Genomic DNA, 21764 nt, shown 5'->3' with positions numbered 1-21764 from the left:
GCTGTTCAGCACCACGATGAAACCTGAGGATATTTATGAAGTGCTGAGGTAGCTTTTCTAACTGGGATAAGAAAATGGTCTAAGTGACTGCCTCCCCTACTCCCATATCTCTAATAGTGCTACATGTTCCCTTTTCCTGTGTGCACAGCCTGGCACAATATACGGAGTAAAGGATACGACCGGGTAGAGTCCCCAAGGTTTCAGACTGCTCACCACTTTCTCCTCTGATCTTCCATGAAATTAAAGGGACAAAAGTTTCACATGGGGTGTATTTAACTACAAGACTTCTTGCTTCATCTCAAGCAAGGTTCTGAGCTTGTCTCAAACACTGCTTAACTGCCTCTTCTCGGCTATTCTTTCTGTCTGTCATCACTTCACTCTTCCTTGACCTGTTTCCAGACTCCTAGACTAAAAGGAGAAGAGAGTCACAATAACTTCTTTAGGGTTGTATGCTACAAGAAATTTCCAATAATAGTTGCATCCAAAGCAAATGAGAACTTGAGGGTCGTACTTTTTTTTTCTTTTTTTTTTTTTTTCCAGTGAGGTGGGGATGGGGACTTGGTTTTGTTTATAATATATATATATATATATATAAAAAATAGGTAAAGTGCAGATAAGTAGGGAGGATGGGTAGAAGAAGAGCAAATACAGTGAGAAAAAAAGAAAAATAAAGTATTATTGGTCTCAAACAGAACTTTTCCTCAATAAATCTCAAACATCTACAAGATAAAACGGAAAGAAATAATTGTGCCAGAGCCATTGAGTTTAGTCAGACAGCTTTGTACAGAAGCTGTGTGCTGACTCCTAGTCCAGCTCTCTGCAGCTGAGTTGTTCAATAAGAATTTCTGCATTAACACACAAATGTATGTACACCTTGCATGATTATTACACAGTGTGCCATGTAGGAAACAAAGTGAGAAGGCATAAGTTCAGCCAAACCAAAGTCCACTAGGTCTAAAAAATGTCAACATATTGCTCTTTCCTTTGCTCTTCCTTTATTGATCCTGACTCTTACAAACAGTTATATCAATATCTTAGAAGCAAACTGAGGGCCCCACTTTGCATTAGCTGAAAAAAAAGAAATAAATAAAAGAGGATAAATGTGTGCAGAAGCCAATGGAGTGGAAAATACGTTTCATAAACAGAAAGCATGGGAATGCTCAATATCCTTAGTGACAGTAATGTAAAGGAGATAATGAGAGGTCTCAGGGAAGATTAGCTCAGTTTGTAGTTTGTTACCATTTGTTTTCTAACCAGAGATGAATTAAAGCAGGTACACTCACAGGGGCTTGCTGAGATTGGTAAAGCATTGTAACAACAAAATTGGAAAGCTTTTTAGAAAGAAGTACTCTGCAAATATATGATTTTTTTTGCCTTGGTCAGTCTTGAAGTAGAGAAATGAAAATGCAGAAGAGTAGATGTTTTTTGTTGTTGTTGTTTTGTGTTTTTTTTTTGCCTTAAAAGTTTTAAAAGTTTAAAACTTAGAAGTTTTAAAATACCTTATTTTTCCATTCTTTTGTTTTGCATTTGTGAAGTTCTTTTTAAAACTGATAACACATCCTGTAATATAATCTAAAGTATTCTTTATCTCCTTTCAGGCTTGGGGAACAAATGAAGTTCTTGTTGCAGTCCACAATTTCCTTTTAGAATCTGTTAAAGACCTTTATTATTTACCTTCCTCTTCTGTTTAGAAATAGGTACAAATGACTACTTTGGATGTACAGATTTAACTGGTAAGAAAGTGAATAGGAGTGACTTGTATTTGACAGTGAAATCCATTTCTCAAGGGAATGATATCAGAAAATTTGCACTCAGTATCTTCAGCTTGCATTAAAATTAAGCAAAACTAAAACTGATCGGGAGTTTGCTGAATATGTTTATTTATTGGGAATTTATTATTAGTTTTCTCAATACTAAAATTATCTAATGTGTTAATGCTTTCTAAAAGTTAAAATTATCTAATAAGAGCATTACATCTGTAGTCTGGGGAACTTTTATTGTTACTGATGGATTGGTATTTTTCTCCTTTGTGCACTGGAAACTTGAGAAGAAATTCAGGTGAAATTGACTTGTTTTGTCTCTGGATTTGCATAAAGCTTTGTTGCTTACATCTAGTTGGCATCTAGAGATGTCTGAAAAAATAGTAGTTACAAAATCCTACAAAATTCCTTTTGGACCTTTTTCTGCTTTTTATTTTTTCCCCAATAAATAATAATTTTCATATCTGATTATTAAAATACTGATATTAAAATACTGATATTGTACTTTAATATGAACATTCATTTTTATTGGAAATAAATTCTACATTTTAAATTTTCCAAAATGTTTTTCTTCCGTTTGAATACACTGTTATTCAAAATATAAACCTTCCCAAAATATCCAGATTTCAGACTAAACAGTGACACTTGATGGGCTTATAGCAAAAATGAACAAATAATTGTACATAATAAATTGTACAAATAAATAATTGTACAAATAAAACATAACAAGATGAGATGTGAAAATCTAAGTTCATTTATATATTGTATACAACATAACTTCACTATTGACTCAATATTACTTTATTGCATAATACCTGGTTACGCAATAACTTATTTTACTCTTCAAGCCAAAACAAGTTCAAAAATGCAACGCAAAACAGAGTCAATTCTTCTGAGATATACATACTTTCAGACTGAAACTGCTGTTTTTCATGCTATCAATAAGCTTACAGTCACCCATTTGGAAGGGGTTAGGTTGGTCATATAAAAACACAAGAGTATACTGGCAGAAGTCTCATATCAATCTCAAAGATGTATGTCCTCAAGTTGCTGACACTGAATTCGGTGGCAAATTTATAGTTATTAAGAAGTACATCATGAATTGATGTGTTCAAACCTACAGAAGATATCCATCAAATTAACAACTAAGATGAAATCAATAAAGAAATATTGAAGTTATACTTTTTTCTGCATTTCAATTTTCTGTAAAAATAAGCACTACTACCACATAAATTGGTAAACTTTATGCAGCCTGTAGGATGTACAAGGTGAGATGAAAGTCAGATCTACTGTTGCTTTGAGAAAAGAAGAGAGAGTTGAGGATTTGATCTCCCCCTTTCATATGTCTGCTTTGCTGGAGGTTTTATTATACTGCCCAAATTCTGCCAGGAAGTTTGTCTTTATTTTTCTTCTTCAGAGGTCATTCTATTATAGATACACATTCCATTATATACATACTGAATTCATTTTTATATAGCTTCATTAAGGACCACCATCCTGCCTCCATCTAACCCAGCAAGCTAAAGAAGAACCAACCAGAGGTTCCAAACCATTGCTGGGTGAAGTAGCTGTCTTTTCCTCATTTCAGTAAAATCTCCATTACAGTGAATTTTTTTGGAGGTGGCCAAAGGAGTATTACTGGTACAATAGCCCATTTATTTTGACATTGAAGCATTTCCAAGAGCTTTCAGTAACTGGTTAAGAGAACAATCTCAGTATTATCCTGGTAAGACCAATGTTACACTGCTGTTTCTTGATTATTACATATCCAGTCTTTTGTTCTCAGTTTGCCACACCTAAGGTGTTTGCTCACCTGTATTTTTCTGTTTGGTTGTTTTTCTTTTTTACAATATTGTAAAATCAATGTGAAATTTAATCACTATCAGCAAAGTCATGCCTGATTTGCGGAGAGATTGCAATGCCTGATTTTGCTCTGAGATTAAGACTATACACATAAATATATAATAAGAGCTTCAGCAAGAATGCATCCAAAATAGAAAAAATAATAATAGAAAACAATATAAATAAATACAAATGCAGAAACCTTTTCTTGCTTCTTTTGAATATTTCCATAGTATCCTGTGGAAGGAAAAGTTTGTTGATTCATACATAATAGTCTTAAGAAATAAAGCATACATTTTTTTTGAAAAAATGCTTCTACTCTTCAAAGATTATCTTTTAGGTCCATAAGAAGATTCAGGTTGGAAGGGATATCACAAGCTAAAAAACATACTTGCTGAAAGCATCATCAGCTATGACAGCAAACCAATCTCTTGAGGGCTTTGTTCATTCTGAACTTGAAAGCCTCCAAGGATGGACACTGCACAACCTTTCTAAGCAATCTGTTCCAATGATTTCACCACCAAAAATAAATAAATAAATAAATAAATAAATAAATAAATAAATAAATAAATAAAAATCCATATGTCCAGTCTGAACTTGTCTTATTTAAAGTAATGGCTATTGTCTCTGCCTCCCATTATGCCACGCTGTGAGAAGCCTGGCTCCATCTTCTTGATGGCCTTATAGCTGTCAGAAGGCAACTGGGTTCCCCTACAAGTCCTTTTGTCCTTTTCTCTTCATGAAAGAATTCATTGCTTCAAGAAAGTCTGTTTGTCCACAGATTAACAAAGTTACTTGTTTTAATAATCTATCTTCATATAATGTCTAGATTAATTGGAAATAACCTTAGCATTTACCATGCTGAAGAAATAGTCTGTGGCCCACTTTTATAATGGACCTGAGTCTTGCCTAAGCCACCTTTAAAATACTGTCACAAAGTATAGAGATTCTCATACATGGCCAACTCCTGTCTATTCACAGTGATAACTAGTTGCTGGTTGTTTAAATGTTTATATGGTAAATACAATATGTTTATTATCTTCAACCAGAGCAAATCCAACCAGTCTTGTTTGTGGAAATTTCTTGGGGCAGTAGTGGTACAGTGCTGGATGTCATACAGATACTTCCAGGATTAATTCATGCCAGACATTGTGGTTCATCTCATTTCTCATTTCAAGGCATTTTCAATCTTTCCATATGGTTTATTATAGGAGAGGATAGACATCCACTGACATCTCCTACAACAATATAGTTTCTGGGAGGGACAGGTTATGATGTAGATTTGTAATGAAGGCTAAAGGGCCTGTTCTCATTCATGCTGAATCTGCCAGGGAGCTATGCCCAGTCTGGTGCCATGTTAGTGAAACCCTTGAGCTCACCAGTTTTGAGAAAATGACATAACCTTATGTTGAGTTTATTTTGCTTGGAAGATGGACACACCCAATTCAATCTCCTGTTTTCACTTCTGTATTTGTTATGAAAGAGGCTTTGAAGTGGAATAATGAGGTTCACACACATTAACAGGGTAAGTATATATTGTAATATCTTCCCATGGAGAGGGTTTATTGGTTTGATAAATTATAAGATGCAAGTGTTTTATGTTAGTAGTATAAATTCAGAGCACTTCATCAGAATTAAGTGTTAAGATCTTGTAAGTGCAACCTGTACCAAATATCCATCTGGTGAAATGATGTCAATAAGATGAAAATCTGGGAATGCCTTGCTAGATATAGCTTTTTTGGTAGCTCTGTACAGAATTTGTTTGTCTTTTCAAAGTTCATTGTTAATAACCACAATAATTGTACTTCTATTTTTAGATTATTTCATAGTAATCACTTTTATTGTTGTTTAAATCAATGTTAAATGATCTTCCGATATTATTTTCTGTTTCACTTCCTGTAATGTTTGCTTTGAAACCTCACCAATAAGGCAACCTTTATCTGAAAATGCTCCATGTTTTCACCTATGTGAGTGTAAATCAGTAAGTCAAAATTACTGGCTTAAATTTGGAGTGGGAACAAAATCAGAAGTAGAAACTTGCCAGATGGCAGTGACATGCCTGAAGAAATGCACTAAGTTACTGCTATTTATATTTAACATGGTCCTAAATAATTTCCTTAGCACTTGTCATAAATCATTCAAGGAGCAAGACGAGTTCAAAACAATTCAGTATTTCCATGTATGAGTTGTTCAAGCTGTAGTGCATAACCTGAAGAAGAATGGGTCCCTGGATCTTTGCATCCAGTTTGTCATCTAGTTCTGTTCAGAGAAGTTTCTTTCAGGAAAACTAGTCCTAAAAGTCATCCTTCATCAGATTTTTGAGGATGACAGATTCAACCAAGGTATCTTTCAAACACTGAATTACTTATTTTAGAAAATCTTATTTGTATCTATATAAATTATTCTCCTATTGATCACAATGGCATTTTTTTCTGGCTTTTGAAACATAGAGTGAGGAAACTATGTCATTTATTTTAGGCCTAATTTTATTTATTATCTGTACATGTTTAAGAATTGTTAGGAACTGTAACAACAATAGGTGAAGTAATTGGAGAACTCTGAATCCTTTGTTTTGCTCCATGTAATATATATAAGGTCATTCATGACCTTGATTGTAGGCCAGGGTGTCATTTTGGTACCTGTCCTTTCCAGAGGGCTCAGATTTTCTCTGGGGAAAGTCATCTATTACAATAGCATTGAGGGAGGAAGATAGGAAAACTGAAGAACTAATCAAGGAGGTCAGATTCAGATCTGGATTCAAAATACATTTTGTGAGAATTCATTCCGTAGCTTTGAGACTAAATGCACTCTTGTGTTTAGCATTGGCAGGGAGCACTGGAACAGTAGGACCTTTGAGTAACAGTCAACTTCCAAGTTTAGCTACAGTCAAGAACATTTTTTTTTCTGTCATGAATTTTTATTTCTAAAGTTTGTGGACTCGATTTTTACTTATTTTTAGTCAGAAGACTATTATAGAACCATAAGAGAAGTTAGATTAGACACGGTGCTTTGCCATCCCATCATCAAAAGGGATCTGCTAACACTATTACTTTGGTATACTATTTATTAGTCTTTCTACCTGGAAGCCAAATTTCATTTCCAATGTGGTAAGGCATGCTGAGCTCACTCTTCTGGATTTAGAACTCACTCAGAAACCATGAGTTTTCTCTTTAATTTCAATTTTATATATTTGAGTTTCTTTTTACCTGCGACAAGACATAACTTCTGGGCTACTGCACAGAATCTTGTTTTATTCCAATGTGGTAACCTAAAATTAGGAAGAAAGAAAGAAAGAAAAAAAGTTTTGCAGACAGAATATTGATGATTTCCATAACTTGAAATCTACAGATACATATTTCTTTAGCTTTTCAGTGGGAGTAAATATGGCAACATCAGTGACTTACAGACTGTTACCTTTCACATTTTCAGAACATGCTATTCTATTCTTTTTACCTCTGTGGAACTGTGCAAGTTTGTGAAAATACTTTCTTAAACATGTGCTTGTGATTTTGCTCTTGCATTTATCTATATGGTCATTCAGCTATGAAGTTGTTCATCCCTAACTGCATATTTACTCTTCAGTTTCTAGTGCACATATAATCGATTTTTTATTTTTATTTTTTGCTTCTGTCTGCAGAAGCAGAGCTTTCTACATCATCTCCAGGACACATCTTATCACATATTCCATGTGCCTCTCAAAGTTCTCTCCAGCTGTTTATTTCCCATTAATTGATTTTTATTTTTTTAAGTGCTCTTCAAATAGCCATGGTAAAGATGAGAACACCTCCTCTGAAAGCTTATTAGAAATCATTTCATTTGTCCAACACTGCTAATGTTGAAATACTTTAAGTAGGAATATCCAAACTTCTATGATTAGCAGTAAGCACAACTTGAAAATTTTAGTGACTAATTTCCAAAGCTTTCAGAAAATTAAGATCCTAAAACTAAGTCTAGGCAGACATTTTTTTCTTAAGGCATAATACTTTAGACTTCTAAGTGTAGCAGCTAGAATGCTTTATTGAACTGAACTGAATAGAGCAGAATGGGACATAATAAAGGTTCAGTGCTTTATCTGATCATTAATAACTGAATAGTTTAGTACCTTTAATTGTGAAATCTACTTCAACTGTGGGAATCTGTCTCAGCCCAGCTACGTGCATATGTTTGCATCCATTCCAGAAAACCAGTAGGCTAGCATTCTCTTGGAATGGCAGAAGTAGGTCTTCCAAACTGTAACGCAACAAACATCTGGATCTCTCACCAGAGACAGCCCTGCTAGTCTTATAGGCAGTTGTGCAACATCCCAGGCTCATTTACCCATAATATTTCACAAGGCACGGAACAACAAGCTGTACCTTTTAATTATGGAAGACAGTATCTAGTTCTTGCTAGATACTCCAGATGTAAAATTGCCAGTCATCCTCAGCACAGGCTATGAGAAGGTCTTCCATCAGTGATAAGTAAATTGGATATCTCGGTTGCATCAGAGCAGTTTGGTTCATAATGTTGTTGTGCTTGGCAATATCAATGCAACTGTAACTTCTAGCTATCGTGCGTCAGTTCAGCTAAAAAATCCATGCCAGAGCACCAAAGCTCTGCGTCCTTACATTTTGCACATCTCTACTGATTGCTTCCTGTCCCCCAGTCACAGCAACAGAGCGGTCCCAAACAAAGTCCAAGATGTTCTTCTGGGAGTTTTCCACAATACTCTTTGCTTCCCACAGTGCCAAGAAGCTTTCTGTTGCCAATCGGTCATCCTCTTCTGGGTGGGGGCTGGCTGCAGGCTAGGAGCACAGTTCACGTGGAAGGGGCAGGGATTTCCCTGATAAGGATATGAAGGAAAACATTTTTTCATTGTTTTTCTCTGAGCACTACTTCTTGTTCGAAGGTAGGTGGAAAACAATTCTTAATACTAAGCAAAGGGGATGTCTGTACCCAGAACATTTTAATGGGAAAGAGTTGAACAAAATTGCAGCTCTAGCCACATGGCCTTCTCGCTCTGTGTAAGAGTTTTTTTTCAGAAGCAGTCTGGCGTGGATGACTCTAGCCATAAGGGTCTTCCTACAGAAAAATATGCAAGTCCTGCTCATTTTCAGTGCGTGATAATCATCAGTGCTCCCAGGAGTGAGTCTCTGATACTTTTTTAGCTAACGATTAACCTGAAGCTCTCCTTCCCCCTTATGCATTTGGACATAAAAGGACAATACAGAGACTGAAAGCAGCAGGCATGAGTGATTCCTTCTCTAACTGTGTGGACTAAGGGGTGTTGAAGTGTGGAATCATCTGACAAAGAGTCCAGGACCAGCAGGCAAGGCAGTGAGGGGCTGATCTTTTTCTGGTTAAGAAAGAAAGAGAAGCTCTGTCTTGGGACCAGGCTGAATTCAGGATGTTTTTGAGCTTCATCACGCTGCTTTCACTGGTACCAGCAATGTTTTTATGGTACAGACGGCAGCTATTGACTTTTCCATTTATTCAGCTCCATAGTCTTCTTAGTTCTGGGGAGTCTGTTGTAATTAGAGAGTTTATAGTGTTTTCTTGTACAGAAGTCTAGTGTTTAGAGTAAGGCTTTACTTGTGAAGATTTTCAGAGTCTATTTGTGGCTCTACATTCATATGACCCTGGGTAAGTCATTAAGCCAGTTTTATTTCAGCTTCCCAGCCTGCAAAACAGTGCCCATCTCAGAGGGTTTGTGTCAGGCTTCATTAATTTCATTGAGATCTTTGGATAAAAGTTGTTTTTGTAAGAGGAAAATGCTATGATTCACATTCTTATTAAGCTATAAGTGCTCTCCTTTTGTTCTGGATAGAGAAAGTATGTGGAGGGATAAAATTTACCTGTTAGTCTCATTTTGTATAGGCATGATACCCATATTTTGTTAGAAAAATCTCTGGCACCGTTGTTGGGAACACCAGTGTGTGATTTCAGGGTGCCTGGGGTAGTGCAGATCTTGGGACAGTAACCTAGTAAGTACTAAGCAGGGACTCGCAGCAGCAGCAGCATGCCCTTTCTCACAGTACCCAACTGGCAGAACAGCTGGACTCCACTGCTGGTACTGGGGTATCTCTTTTACCTCCTCCTCGGTGCTATGGTGTTCCAGCTGCTGGAAAAGCAGGCAGAGACCCACTCTCGAGACCAGTTTCAGCTGGAGAAGCTCAAATTCCTGCAGAACTACACATGCTTGGATAGGCAAGCCCTGGAGCAGTTCGTACAGGTAAGAGGAACAGGCTCCCATGATTTTGGCTCAAGCATTATTTTTGTTAGAAGTAATTATACTGTTTTGGCCAAACATGTCATAAATTGATCTGCTAAACACAACATTGGAGGACTAACTGTACAAGAGAAAGGCAGTGGTTTCTCAAGCCCCTTCCCATACCACTTTATTTTGATCTATTCATGAACACCCAAAAGCTGCAAAACGGCTAATGAACCTTTTTGTTACCTTATAATACCTTCAGCTTCATGTTTTGTAGCTCCCACAGTAATTATTGCATGGAGATTATGCATGGGGACAAAAACGTTACAAGAAGTAGGTTGCCCTGCCAAGGTACTTCAGCCCAAACTTGCACAGATTTTGCCCTTCTTTACTACCAGAAATCATCTATTGCACTTGAAGGCAGTCCTGCACTTCCAGGCCTCTAAACAAAAGATGAAGTCAGCCATCATAAGCTGTGTTATTTATCATTTATAATAAGTGCTAAAGAGCTCTTATTCAATATGACTTATCAATGACATCTTCAATTACATTTTAATCTATTCCTCAAATTATTTATGGACAAATCCTGTCATTCTAGTATTGTAAGAAATGGGCAAAAATCCTTGAATTATCACTTTCTTCATGCTCAAAATTTCTCCAGACACAGAGCTAGGTGCCTAAATGGTTTGAACTCTATCTCTCAGGTCATTAAAGCTGACAGAAACACTGAACAGGATGCAAGATTGCACTGTCTGAATCAGAGGATTTCCACCAAGGCACATGCTTCAGATCAACATAAAAACCTAGATTCTATAAACGGGTGTAAGCAAACAGTGAAGTTCAGATCAAAAAGGGAACAGAAGGTGCCTGAACTCTGTCTACAAGGACAATGTTTTGATGATGACTAATACTGTGACATGTTTTTGGGGAACATTTGGCTTTCTCCAGGAAATGACTGGAGTTTTCAAAAGCTTACATGCCTGAAAAGTCTGCTTTTCTTCCAGCTCAGCTACACCAGTTAGTGGTATTACCCACTTTTCCCTTGGCTCTGTGGTAACAACAGTAGAGAAGAAGACCCTGAATCTCATTCTAAACCGAATTGGGATAATTTATAGGGTTAAAAGGCTTAGTTAAATCTCTGGTACCCTACAAACCTTAGGGAGGGTTCATGGATGCCCAGATCCTCCTCTCTGGCTCCCGTGGAGCTTCCTTAGACTGCTGGGCCTCTCAGACAATCACATTTTGCTGCCTCTCAGCTGAGTTAGATACATTTTCACACGTCAGCTGTTCCAAACAAAACCGGTTGAGGGCGCCAAATTATCAGCTACAATGCACCAAGCTTCAGAGTATTCAACAATAGTCTTCTGCCTATAAATGACTCACGTGTCATTTATAACCCCTGTTAAGAAATTAGTCCAGCTCTTACAAATAGTAGGGAATAGAATTCTTTCCAGATGAAATTTCTAACTCTAAAACTAGTGCAGGGAAGCAATCGTCTCACTGTACATTTTATCTGTATGGTCAAGGAAGCCGGTTCATAATGTCAGAAGTTCCAGCCTAAAAAGCGTGACAGTATTCATAGACACAGCCACTAGATTCAGTCCACTCAGCTGACAAATTTGTACTTCCTTATTTCCACTTTTTAAAAACTAAATCCTGGAATCTGAGAATCAACCCACATTTCCTATTTCCATATCAATTATCACTAGTAATAGACTTACCACCATGTGTCAAGTTCTTCCCATTCTGAAACCAGGCCTTTAATGGATAAGTTCTTTGTCATACTGAAAAGAAATTCTTCTGGCTCTTCAATCATGAGATCACATACGATGATGCCTAGCCGGCCTATCTGATGGACTTGAACAATGCTGTTAACGAAGAATAACATTAGCTATTAAATTTAGGATCCCCAATCCACCAGCACAGATAATATAAGCTAATATTGCCAAACCAATGCAAAATCAGTTACCTTGTCATGGATACATTCATCAGATAACCAATCTTTCTGGCAGTAGTCAATATTTGAATCAAGAAAGAACATCTTTGGTCTAATGCTCATGGAACCATCTAAGGCTGGAGCTGCTGTTGAATTCTGTTCATGTCCTGCTTCATAAAACATTCCATGGAAGCAAGAGTGTGAATTCACAAGTCCTTCAGGCATTTGGCAAGATGATGAAGTCTGTGACCTGGACTTAAAATTGGTATGTAACAAAAAAGGATTCTTGAAACTCCAGCCCGTGAGCAGAAGGCAACCTGTTTCATACAGAGTATCCTCAGGGAGAACAAAGGAACACATTCTTCACTAAGGCAGCTTATAAGGTATTTGATAGACAAATAGGAGCTGGATCTTTTTTTGCACATAGTAGTTTTATCATCTGGTAAGAGCTATCTGGAATGGCAAAGTATATTTCATTAGCTAATCTCCAAACCAGGAGAAGCCTGGTATCAGCTGAAAATTACTGGGAAGCCATAGCTAAAAAAGTAATCCATCCTCACTAGTACTTACATGCTGGAAATAGAAATGAGCATGCTCCCCATGCCCTTCCCCTCAGGTACAAGCATGAATTTACATGTGCCCAAATTTAAAATTGGAGTGCAATGACTATGCTAGGAAGGAAAGGAGAGAAACTGTCTGTATTTTTTATGGCATAACTTCACTTAATTTTCCCAGTTTGATGTGTCTGGGGACACCCTCCATTCCCCTCCCCTTAGCCTTCAAGTAGTTGTGGAATCAATCCTACTTCAAAGGCCAGTTCTCCATTGATAAGAGTTCTAGTTCCTGGCCAGCTCTATTTCAGTGTTTTACCATGTCAGCATAAGACCTCTCTCAGGTCATTTTAGTCACTCTACTCAGTTATCTGCACAATTTATTGCTCTGTTTGCTCAAGATGGAAAGCAGCATTTACTTCTCTGCTGGTTTTTTTTTCCAGACATTTTTCCTGATCTGCTCTAATGTGTTGCTCATCTTTGCTCCTTTAACCTCTTCTGCCTTAGGTCCTTATGGAAGCATGGGAAAAAGGGGTCAACCCAGAAGGAAACTCTACAAATCCCAGTAACTGGGACTTCAGCAACTCCTTCTTTTTTGCAGGAACTGTTGTCACCACTATAGGTGAGGAACTCTTTTTTTCTTATAAGCTGGGGGCTCCTCCATCTGTCCTGTAAAGCCCACAGAAAAATAAAATTGGAGGACAGAATACACCTCTAAGACCAACTTGACTACTATGGATTATGTTTTGCTATCAGTTTTATATTATACCTGTTATGCTTGTTTATCCAGCATATTACACCTGCAAAAACAGCCAAGTACCTCTTTGGCACAGGCAATATGATATTGTACATGCAGAGTACCTCCTGAGGTTGCTTTAAAGCACTCAGTTGCACTTACTACAAAATCAGAGACCTAAAGAAAGTCGCAGTACTTGCTAAGGGTAATATTTTCCTTGTTAAATGTTCTGTTAGTAGTAGTAAATGCACAGGGGTCTATCATAAGCTATGGCAATTTGTAGGCAGATTTCATTGTGGAAAATCACAGGCCTCCAGGTCCCTGAAGCTTAATAGAAGTAAGCTTCCAAGCCTAGGAAATTGCCATGATGGCCTGCAGCCTGACTGTGAAGTCTTTTGATGTAGCCGTTTCCTTTTTTTGTTCCAGGTTATGGTAACCGGTCCCCCAGCACCGTGGCAGGACAAGTTTTCTGTGTGTTTTATGCCTTATTCGGGGTGCCGCTCAACCTGGCCTTCCTTAATCAGTTGGGGAAAGGCCTCAATGCTCATCTGATGATGCTGGAAAGATGGGTGCAAAAGCCAGGCCGTGCCCAGGTACAGCATGAATCAATCTATCTTTTTTTTCCACTGTTTCAAAACTAGTAAAAACTGTTTTTTAGATAGTAGTAAGGCTGCTAGGTTGGGTCTCCTGGAGAGTGCTTACATCTTTTTGAACTGCAGCAATTACATTGCCCTCTATATCAGAAAATTGATATACTGTATTTATATATGATAGCTTTAAAGTAATTTCCTTTTGCCTGAGGGACTCCAGATTTGCCTTTTTAGACCCTGATTCAGCAAAACTGTTAAGCAAGCGTGGCCTCAATTTTGAGCCGGGTTTTTAAGTTGTGGTGACTCTAGCAGAAAACGTCCACATACATGCATTGCTGAATCAAGCCCTTATTATCTTGCCTATGCTGGTATCTATCTCAGAATCTAGGTCTGCATTGTGCAAAGACAAACTATTTTTATTGGCCTGCTAATCTGGCTGAATTACCTTCCCTGATTGTGCCAGTAATTTAGCACTTCCTTCCTTTTTTTTTTTTTTTTTTTGAAATGTAAATAAATCGTCCTTCTCTTTAGCTATAATTTATTGGTGAGTCACTGAACTGGTCCAGATGTATTGGAATAAGGGAAACACTGATAATATAAAATATGTGAAGCTCAATTGTAACAAAGTTAATGCATGTTTCTGAGTAAAAGTTCAATGTATTGACCCCTTTAGTTACCAAAAAGGGAGACTAGATGTGTTAGATATGTTGAAACATTTCAGAGTTTCTACCTACACTGGGAAAGATTTTCTGGTGAAGCCATATAGGTACCTCCAAATGCAAAGTTAATTTATATGAGCAAGAAGTTCCTTAGCTGACTTAACGTATGCCTGTTCCTCAAATACATGCAGCTCTTCCACCAGAAGAACTTTCATGCTACTATAGCTAGATTAGCTAGATCTTTCCTGATATTTTCAATGGCAATTCAGGGATGTGATCTTTTCTTTTATTTTTTTTTTTACCTACAACTGAATCATCACCTCATTGTTGGCAATGAGGGGTACCTCCTATGAACAGATAAAGCTTTGGACCTTTATCTGCTTCTTCACTACGAAAAGCCTCTCCCAAGAAATTGTTTAATCTCCTTTTAACCACAATTTAATCGTGCCTTGGGAAATTAATTAAAATAAATTCTTCCTCATTCCTGACTTACTTCCTCTACCTTATATGTTGGTACCAGAAAGCTCTTAAAAGCCAGGGTAAAAAGTAATAGTGTGAATTTCAGTATAGAGTTTTATATGATCTTTATTATCTAATTAAATACTATCACACTTCTGGAATGAACTAAATGAGAACAGAAATCAACTATAACATGTCGATAAGTCATTCTCAAAATGCTTCACAAATGAGGTCAGGATTATTATACAGCTGGAGAGACATGGTACATAATGCAGAAGTGATTTGTCAAAGTCACCCAGTAGCCTCATGCCAAGTTTCCCTAGTTTGAGCTCAGCAAACTGTTTTATATGTGGGATAATACAGAGTGAGGTAATAAATAAATAAATAAATAAATAAAAAGATACCTGGATCTTCCATTTTATAAACAAAGTGGTTTGGCTTTTCATCATGTCACAGTAGGCACATGCATAGAAAATCCTGCTCTGGTTTGAATGCCCTTGAGGGCATTTTTAAACGATTGCAATGAGTTTGCATCAGACTATACAGCACTAGTCAAAAGTTCACCAGAGCCATGACTGTGTTCCCTGGCAACCCATGAGTTTCTGATCCTCAATTCTTAGATCAAACCACTGGGCCATTCCCCTGTCACAACCCATCCGCAGACCTTTCTGTGTATCTATCTGGTGCAGCCACATATGCTGTAACTTAGCTGGCCTTAACATTTCCCAAAAGGCAGTTTGTAATGAGAGACACAGATCTACCCCGTGCTGACAGAAAACAGTTCTGCTCTGAATGCTTCTAAGTTTAAAATAAAAGCAGGCAAACTGACTTCACTCAAATTTCATCCAAACATATTTTTGGCTGAGCTCTTGCAAGCCACTTTATAAATCTTTGGAAGCAGTCACAGTAAAGAGAACCCTAATTTGTTCTTGCCAATCTTTGTATCATGAGTTATGCAATACTTGGTGCTTTTCCTAAAAGACTGGATCCAAGTGATTACAAGAGCATCTCCATTTGAATGGAAATATAAAGTGAGCATTTCATTCCTATGGTTGCTATAGTAATTTTGAAAATATAACTTGAGTGTACTTAAAAACTCGTTGCAAAAAGCTTTAAAAAAATCTTTTTTTTTTTTTTCCTAATTCTGAGATTGTTTTGGATTTGTGGTTAGGTACAATATCTGTGTGCAGGATAAACAGCAAGGTCAGCCTGCAGTGCACAGAAGCATTGGTTTATCCTTCCCTGTTTGGACATTGCTCCCAGCAGGAGCAGGTTTGTGATTAAGAGCAAAACAGCAATTTCCACTAAACAGATGCTCACTGTTATTTAGCTGCCGTCTTCCCTTTATCTTTCAGGTAGTTCAAACACTGGCAGTGGGTGTCTTCCTGACTACAGGGACCTTGCTATTTCTGGTGTTCCCACCACTGGTTTTCAGTTACGTAGAAGGCTGGAGCTATGGAGAAGGCTTTTACTTCACCTTCATCACCCTGAGCACCATTGGATTTGGCGACTACGTAGTAGGTAATAATAAGGATTAACATGGGTAAATTTTATCTGTCTACCTGTATTCTCACCTCGCTGGGAGGTGCTTTGCTGAGATTTGGTACTGTAGTATAAGCTTAAGTACAGAGAGCATAGATTCCACTATAAATATGGTATGAGAAAGAGAGCTGATAGTAATGAGATGATTTATGACATGGACATTTTTCTCTTGGCAGCTAAGCTGAGAGTCACCAAACTCATTTCATGTATGCCACTGAACAAACAATTCAGCAGTGACTAAGTTGAGGCTGGTATGAATGTAAACCACATGTGATAGGTGGAATATAAATGAAATCTCATTGTCAGTATTAAGACTTTGAGCCATGCTCTCCTAATAGTGATCTGTTTCAGCAATTGCCTACCATTCCCAATACAAAATCCTGTCAGATATAAAATGCTAAGTACTTACAGTATGGATAATATTGCTAACAAACACAGGACAGCTGTGGAAGAAATAAAAATAATAATAATAATAATAATTAATAATAATAATAATAATAATAATAAAAAACTTGTGAGAGTACGTAGTCTTTAAAGATTTAGGCTGAAGCATAGCAATAGAAACATGTGAGGGGCTGCCTTTCTGTCCACTTATTTGAATAAATGCTCTTAACACAGTACATATAGTATGCTTATTTAAAAACAAACAAACAAAAAATCAAACAAACAAACAAAGAAAAAGGATCGGTTACTTCATAAGGGGTAGTTCTCTTACCCTAGAAGTCATAACTATGTCCTGAAAGGAGAGAAAGGGAGAAAAACCCATCCCACCCTGACCATGGACACTATGGAACTTCACAATGACCTGGATGACAGAGACTAAATGGATGGCTACAGTGCTGTTGTGCATCTGTATCAGCTGCACCAACTGCTCATTTCGTGGAAATACCAAACTAGGGGTTAAGATTTTCATAAACACTTAAAATGGCTGCATTTCCCAAATAATATTCTCCAAGTGATTTTGAACCCTGGTTACCAAAGTATGTCACACTACAAAAAGAAATCACTATATCACTGAGGTAGTAAACCGTACCTTCAGAAATCAGATGAGATCCCCTGTGTGTCTCTTGAGTAAAATTTGGCTAATATGGATTCAGCAGTGTGATTCCAAGACAATGTTTGTCTTTTGTCAGCAGCTGGGAACACTCGGTTTTGTTCAGACCTAATAACTGTAGATGTGACTATTTTTATTATATAGCCTCAATTTCAGAGATTTGGTGCCAACTGTTCAAATCTTAACCTGAAATTTGAACAAAAAAGAAAAAGAAAATAATAATAATAATTGATAAAAAATGCCCATAGATCACACAAACTTGGTAAACATGCACACCTGCGGGGGAGAGGAGGGGAGGTTATGACTATGTATGTTGTCCAAAGCAGTCAAGATTAATACTTGAAGTTTCATGGATTTTTCAGGCACAAACCCCAACAAGCACTATATCCCACTATACAGGAGCCTAACTGCAATTTGGATTGTTTTTGGCTTGGCCTGGCTGGCTCTGGTCTTCAACGTGGGAGCTGACTTGATGGAAAAATTCCTTCAGCTGAAGTGGCACAAGCCCGACTTAAGCTTGGCAGAAGGAGACACAACCAAACTGGAAGATGAACCTGAGCAGCCTAGAATCCACATACCTACCTGAGCAAGGTACACAGAGAGAAGTCTTGAAAGAGCACCTTTCATCAGGGCATGAGCCAATTAAAACCTTCAGAGAAGTAGCACACATGGTAAAACTGTTCCAGGATTCATCTTGCACTTCTCACTCAACAAAGGCACCTTCTCCTGCAGTAAGCAATTGCTATCCTTTCTTTTTTTCTATTAGAATTCAGTTCAGTTCTCATAGCCATTTGTATTCAAGGAATCCAGGGTGACTGCCTCCCAGCTCCAATAAGAAGTGCTGTCACCAAGAATCGCCAGTGGAAAAAGTCAGGTACAGAAATCCTTCTTCATTTCCAAGCAGAAAGCAAACAAAACCCCAAAGAAATACCAACAGTAATGTCCACCTGCTTAATGGCATCCATCCAATTAAGATTTATTTGATATCATCTGAAATTAGCAGCTTTTATATAAAATGATAACATTTCTTTAGTTCCGGGGCTAAAATGTTTCTCTCAAATTTTATGTCTATCCAGCACTGTCTGGACTGTTACAATTCTGTTTAAAGAGAACTGACGGCTCAGAGCAGTCCTTATCAAGTTCATTTCACAGCCACCCAAAACGAGCACTTTAAACTAAATCTCAATGCAAGCAGATTTCCTTATTTCCAGCCAGACTACAAATATTACTAGAGTCTGTCATTTGCTTTGGGCCAGTTCATTGAAGAACTACCGTGCACTGTACAGAACTGATGCTGTCCATTTACCTCTAAACAAGGCTGATAGGCTCTTGTGTTAAATCTGACCCTCAGTCGTGCATGGTGCACTAGCAGTGGAACAGGGAGTTTGACTTTATCGCAGTTATTGCAAGACAAAAGTAGCAGCAGCCACCTCCAAAGAGGCAGAAAAGCCAAAGGAGGTCATCCAAACACCTTATAGCAGGCTTGTCACTGAGACAGAAAACTATAGTCACACTTCATGTTAAAGTAAACTACAGAAACTTGATTAAACAATTATTCATTCACCCAGAGTACCATACTAGATTGTTTATAACCATCACTAACACATTCTATGGATATGCTCACAATTATGTACACACTGCTATTTGTTCAGTATGTTTGTAACTCGTATTAACCACCAACTAATTCTTTTAAAACTCATTTACAAATGGAACTTTAATGTTAAAGTGTGAGTGAAATATGACTGGGCATGCAGACCAGGCCCAGGCTAATCTATGGCTGGCAGGCTACAGTAATATCAAATGTCAGCTTTTCAGCAGCTACTTTGATATTTCATTTTGGGGAAGTGTCCCTAAAACATGTAAATACTTGTGTGTAAGTTACAAATCTCTTCTCACATACTTTCTGTCCTAGACTTTGACTTCTAAGGAGAGTCCAACAGATGCTTGCTCTTGCATCTGACTTAGTGCTTTCTTTATTTCTTTCTTTGGTGTTCATTGCTGACTCCTGAATAGCGCAGCCTGGCTGTCAAATCTGAAATGCTGGCATGTAAGAAAGCCATCTGTAGTTTACTCATTTAAAAAATGAGTTTTCCAATGCTTATCCCAACTGAGATTTTCCTGATGTCTTACCCCTACCTACCTCACAGATTCTATCTCCTTGGTCTCTGCGTTGATCTTCCTTAGTCATTCCCATGAATTTCTGCAAGAATTTTTTTTGTAACCTCTGTCACTGACACCTCTATCCTGTCTGGGTTTTTGGATCTTTGCAAACCACTTGAGAAACATACTCTTTCAGGATTCTCTCTTCTTGGACATAACATTTGTATATGCACTTCATAACATCATCACCTTTGCTATACTCTGTACCTGTCTTGTGACAACACTGTAAGACATTTCTGGTCTGTTTGTATGAAAGACAAAGCCAAAGTTCTACTGAATTTATAACCAGTCGGTTTCCTTCGCTTCGCTTTTTCCATGCTGCCTTGCTTTATCTAGTCACAGCCAGCCATAAAACATTCAGTAGTGTAAAGGTGATGATATAAACTGTTTTACACTATGTTGCATGCTATAAAAAGTGATAACGAGGTTTATGAGGGATAAAAAGCATGCATACACTACTTACTGGCAAAGTGTTTGTTAAAATCTTTCTTACTTGACATCTGACCACAGGGAGTTTGGGTTGCTTTTACCTCAGTCCACAAAATTATCCCTGTATCTGATACTGATTTACAAAATAGCAGCACAGCGAGACTATTTTCTGAAATTTTTGCTCCTGCTGCTTTTAGTAAGGCTGACAGTAGCTGCAGCAGTTCTCAAGCTGCCTGCCAGAAGACTCAAAATAAACAAACAAAAAACTCAAATCAAACATCTGGCCATACTGGAAAAGAGAAGAAAAAGATACTGATGACCTCCCCTCTGTTATACAAGTAATAGAAATTGCTTTCTCTCTTTGTCAATTTTTCAAGATCTTAAGAAGTTCCTAAAGGTCATGTACATTTGTAATAAAGCTTATTTTGAGCTACACACTGGCAGCACTGGCCCAGTTCTTGTGCATGGATGGATCAAGTGCTTCTTAGTACTATTCCTCTAACAAAAAGCTGGTCAACAATTATCAACTGACCAGCTAAGAAAAATAATCTGGAAGAATTGTGCGGTCATGACAGCTTACAAGGAGCCAGAGGAGTGCACAAAGGGACTCTTAATAGCCTGTTTTACCAGTGAAACCCTGCGCAGAATGGAGCCCACACAACCAGCTACAAGATGCTCAGCCTGGCCGCGCAGAAGACAGCACTTCTGAAGGACGTGAACTCAGCTCTGCAGCCTCTGGCAGAAGCAGTGTCCCAGCAGTGTCCACATCCCATCTGTGAAGTAGAGTAGCAGCACGTTGTCCTGAGCTATCATGAGCAGCCCAGAGCAAGGCGAGAACCAAACCTTCTTCCAGGCTTACACTTACCCTTTAACCTCACTCAGCAAGCCCTTTCTCATCCTCCAAAATTTTGGTACCTTCCAGACAACACCAGAACATCATCTGCAAATATCTGAGCCAGTCTCTCTGGAGATTTAAAATAGAAGGCTGATATATACATATCCTCCTCAGGTGTACAACACTTTATTTCTGATTGCAAAGTGACATTGCAGAGAATATTCAGGAATATGAGCCAGTCAGTTTGTTAAAATATTACAAGATTCTTCAAAGATTTGTTGTGAATTTTAATCTCTTCCTCCCCAAACTCCTTCTAGCAAGCACATGCTTGATGCCCTGGGTTTGCATGCAGTCTTGCTTGTAGTTACAAACCCTGTGCCTCACCAGTAATTTGTTTAACATAATTTGAGTGTAAACATTAAATGCTCTATGACTAGTCAGCAATGTTTCAACAGGGTTATATTTAGTAGTGTGCTTTGTACAAACTGTCTGATTTTAATGTTTATAATGTGAAAGTGCAGCTCATGTGTCTATTTCTGTATCTTAAATGAAAGAAAACTGAGTATGTACATTTTTAATATCTTTTCTTTCTGTGATATATTACGACTTCTTTTTTCAGTTTAAACATCATTCAGTGAAGAATACTTTGAAAAGGTAGAGTTAAGACTGAGCAATGAGCAGCACAAGGTTGGTTGGTTGGTTGTTTTTTATGAACGTGTAGGATGAAGTCTCTAAGCAGGAGTTGGGCTAGCAAAACATCGCCAGTTTCACGCTGGCAGAGGTTTGCATGTGCAATTCTGCATCTTGTCAGTAAAATCATGAGCTTAAAGCATCTCCCACCCCCCCCAAAAAAAAAAAAAAAAATGTTAGCACGTTACCAGAACCAGTCAGTGGTGTACTGAGCCTGCTTGAACGCTGCCTTACTTGTGACAGCACAAACACTCCACTAACAAGAAAATCGCAGGGCAGCGTAGGAAGATTTTAGACGGCACATCACGGCACCCTACTCAGAAATTTA

At 37.8% G+C, this 21764-nt stretch overlaps 2 protein-coding genes and 1 long non-coding RNA gene across 4 annotated transcripts in view; 2 read left to right on the top strand and 1 right to left on the bottom strand.

Annotated features, from left to right (window-relative positions):
- Positions 1-4159, top strand: part of KIF6 (kinesin family member 6) — a 173619-nt gene extending 169460 nt beyond the window's left edge. The window contains exon 22 of the mRNA XM_083828484.1: positions 1599-4159. Within this exon, the coding sequence (XP_083684610.1) occupies positions 1599-1615 (17 nt within the window). The 3' untranslated portion in view covers positions 1616-4159. The remainder of the gene's footprint in view (positions 1-1598) is intronic.
- A 3866-nt stretch (positions 4160-8025) lies between these two features.
- On the bottom strand, positions 8026-16197 carry LOC310896821. 2 transcript variants are annotated; one of them, XR_014581859.1, is made up of 3 exons: positions 15131-16197; positions 11517-11663; positions 8026-9106 (listed from the first exon to the last, which is right to left on the bottom strand). It is a non-coding gene; the product is annotated as an uncharacterized lncRNA (long non-coding RNA). The 2 variants fall into 2 exon arrangements; XR_014581860.1 differs by lacking the exon at positions 15131-16197 and adding an exon at positions 11765-12779.
- On the top strand, positions 9539-17909 carry LOC310896820 (potassium channel, subfamily K, member 16-like). Its single transcript, XM_083829641.1, has 5 exons — positions 9539-9813; positions 12790-12904; positions 13445-13611; positions 16082-16247; positions 17685-17909. The coding sequence occupies exons 1-5, from the start codon at positions 9601-9603 to the stop codon at positions 17906-17908; spliced, it is 885 nt and encodes a 294-aa protein (XP_083685767.1). The 5' UTR covers positions 9539-9600; the 3' UTR covers position 17909.
- Positions 17910-21764: the final 3855 nt, after the last annotated feature.

This window comes from Anser anser (assembly GCF_964211835.1).
Source record: "Anser anser genome assembly, chromosome: 3".
NCBI lineage: Eukaryota > Metazoa > Chordata > Aves > Anseriformes > Anatidae > Anser > Anser anser.
Note: the sequence above shows the minus strand (reverse complement) of the source record. Positions and strands in the feature narration are given on the sequence as shown.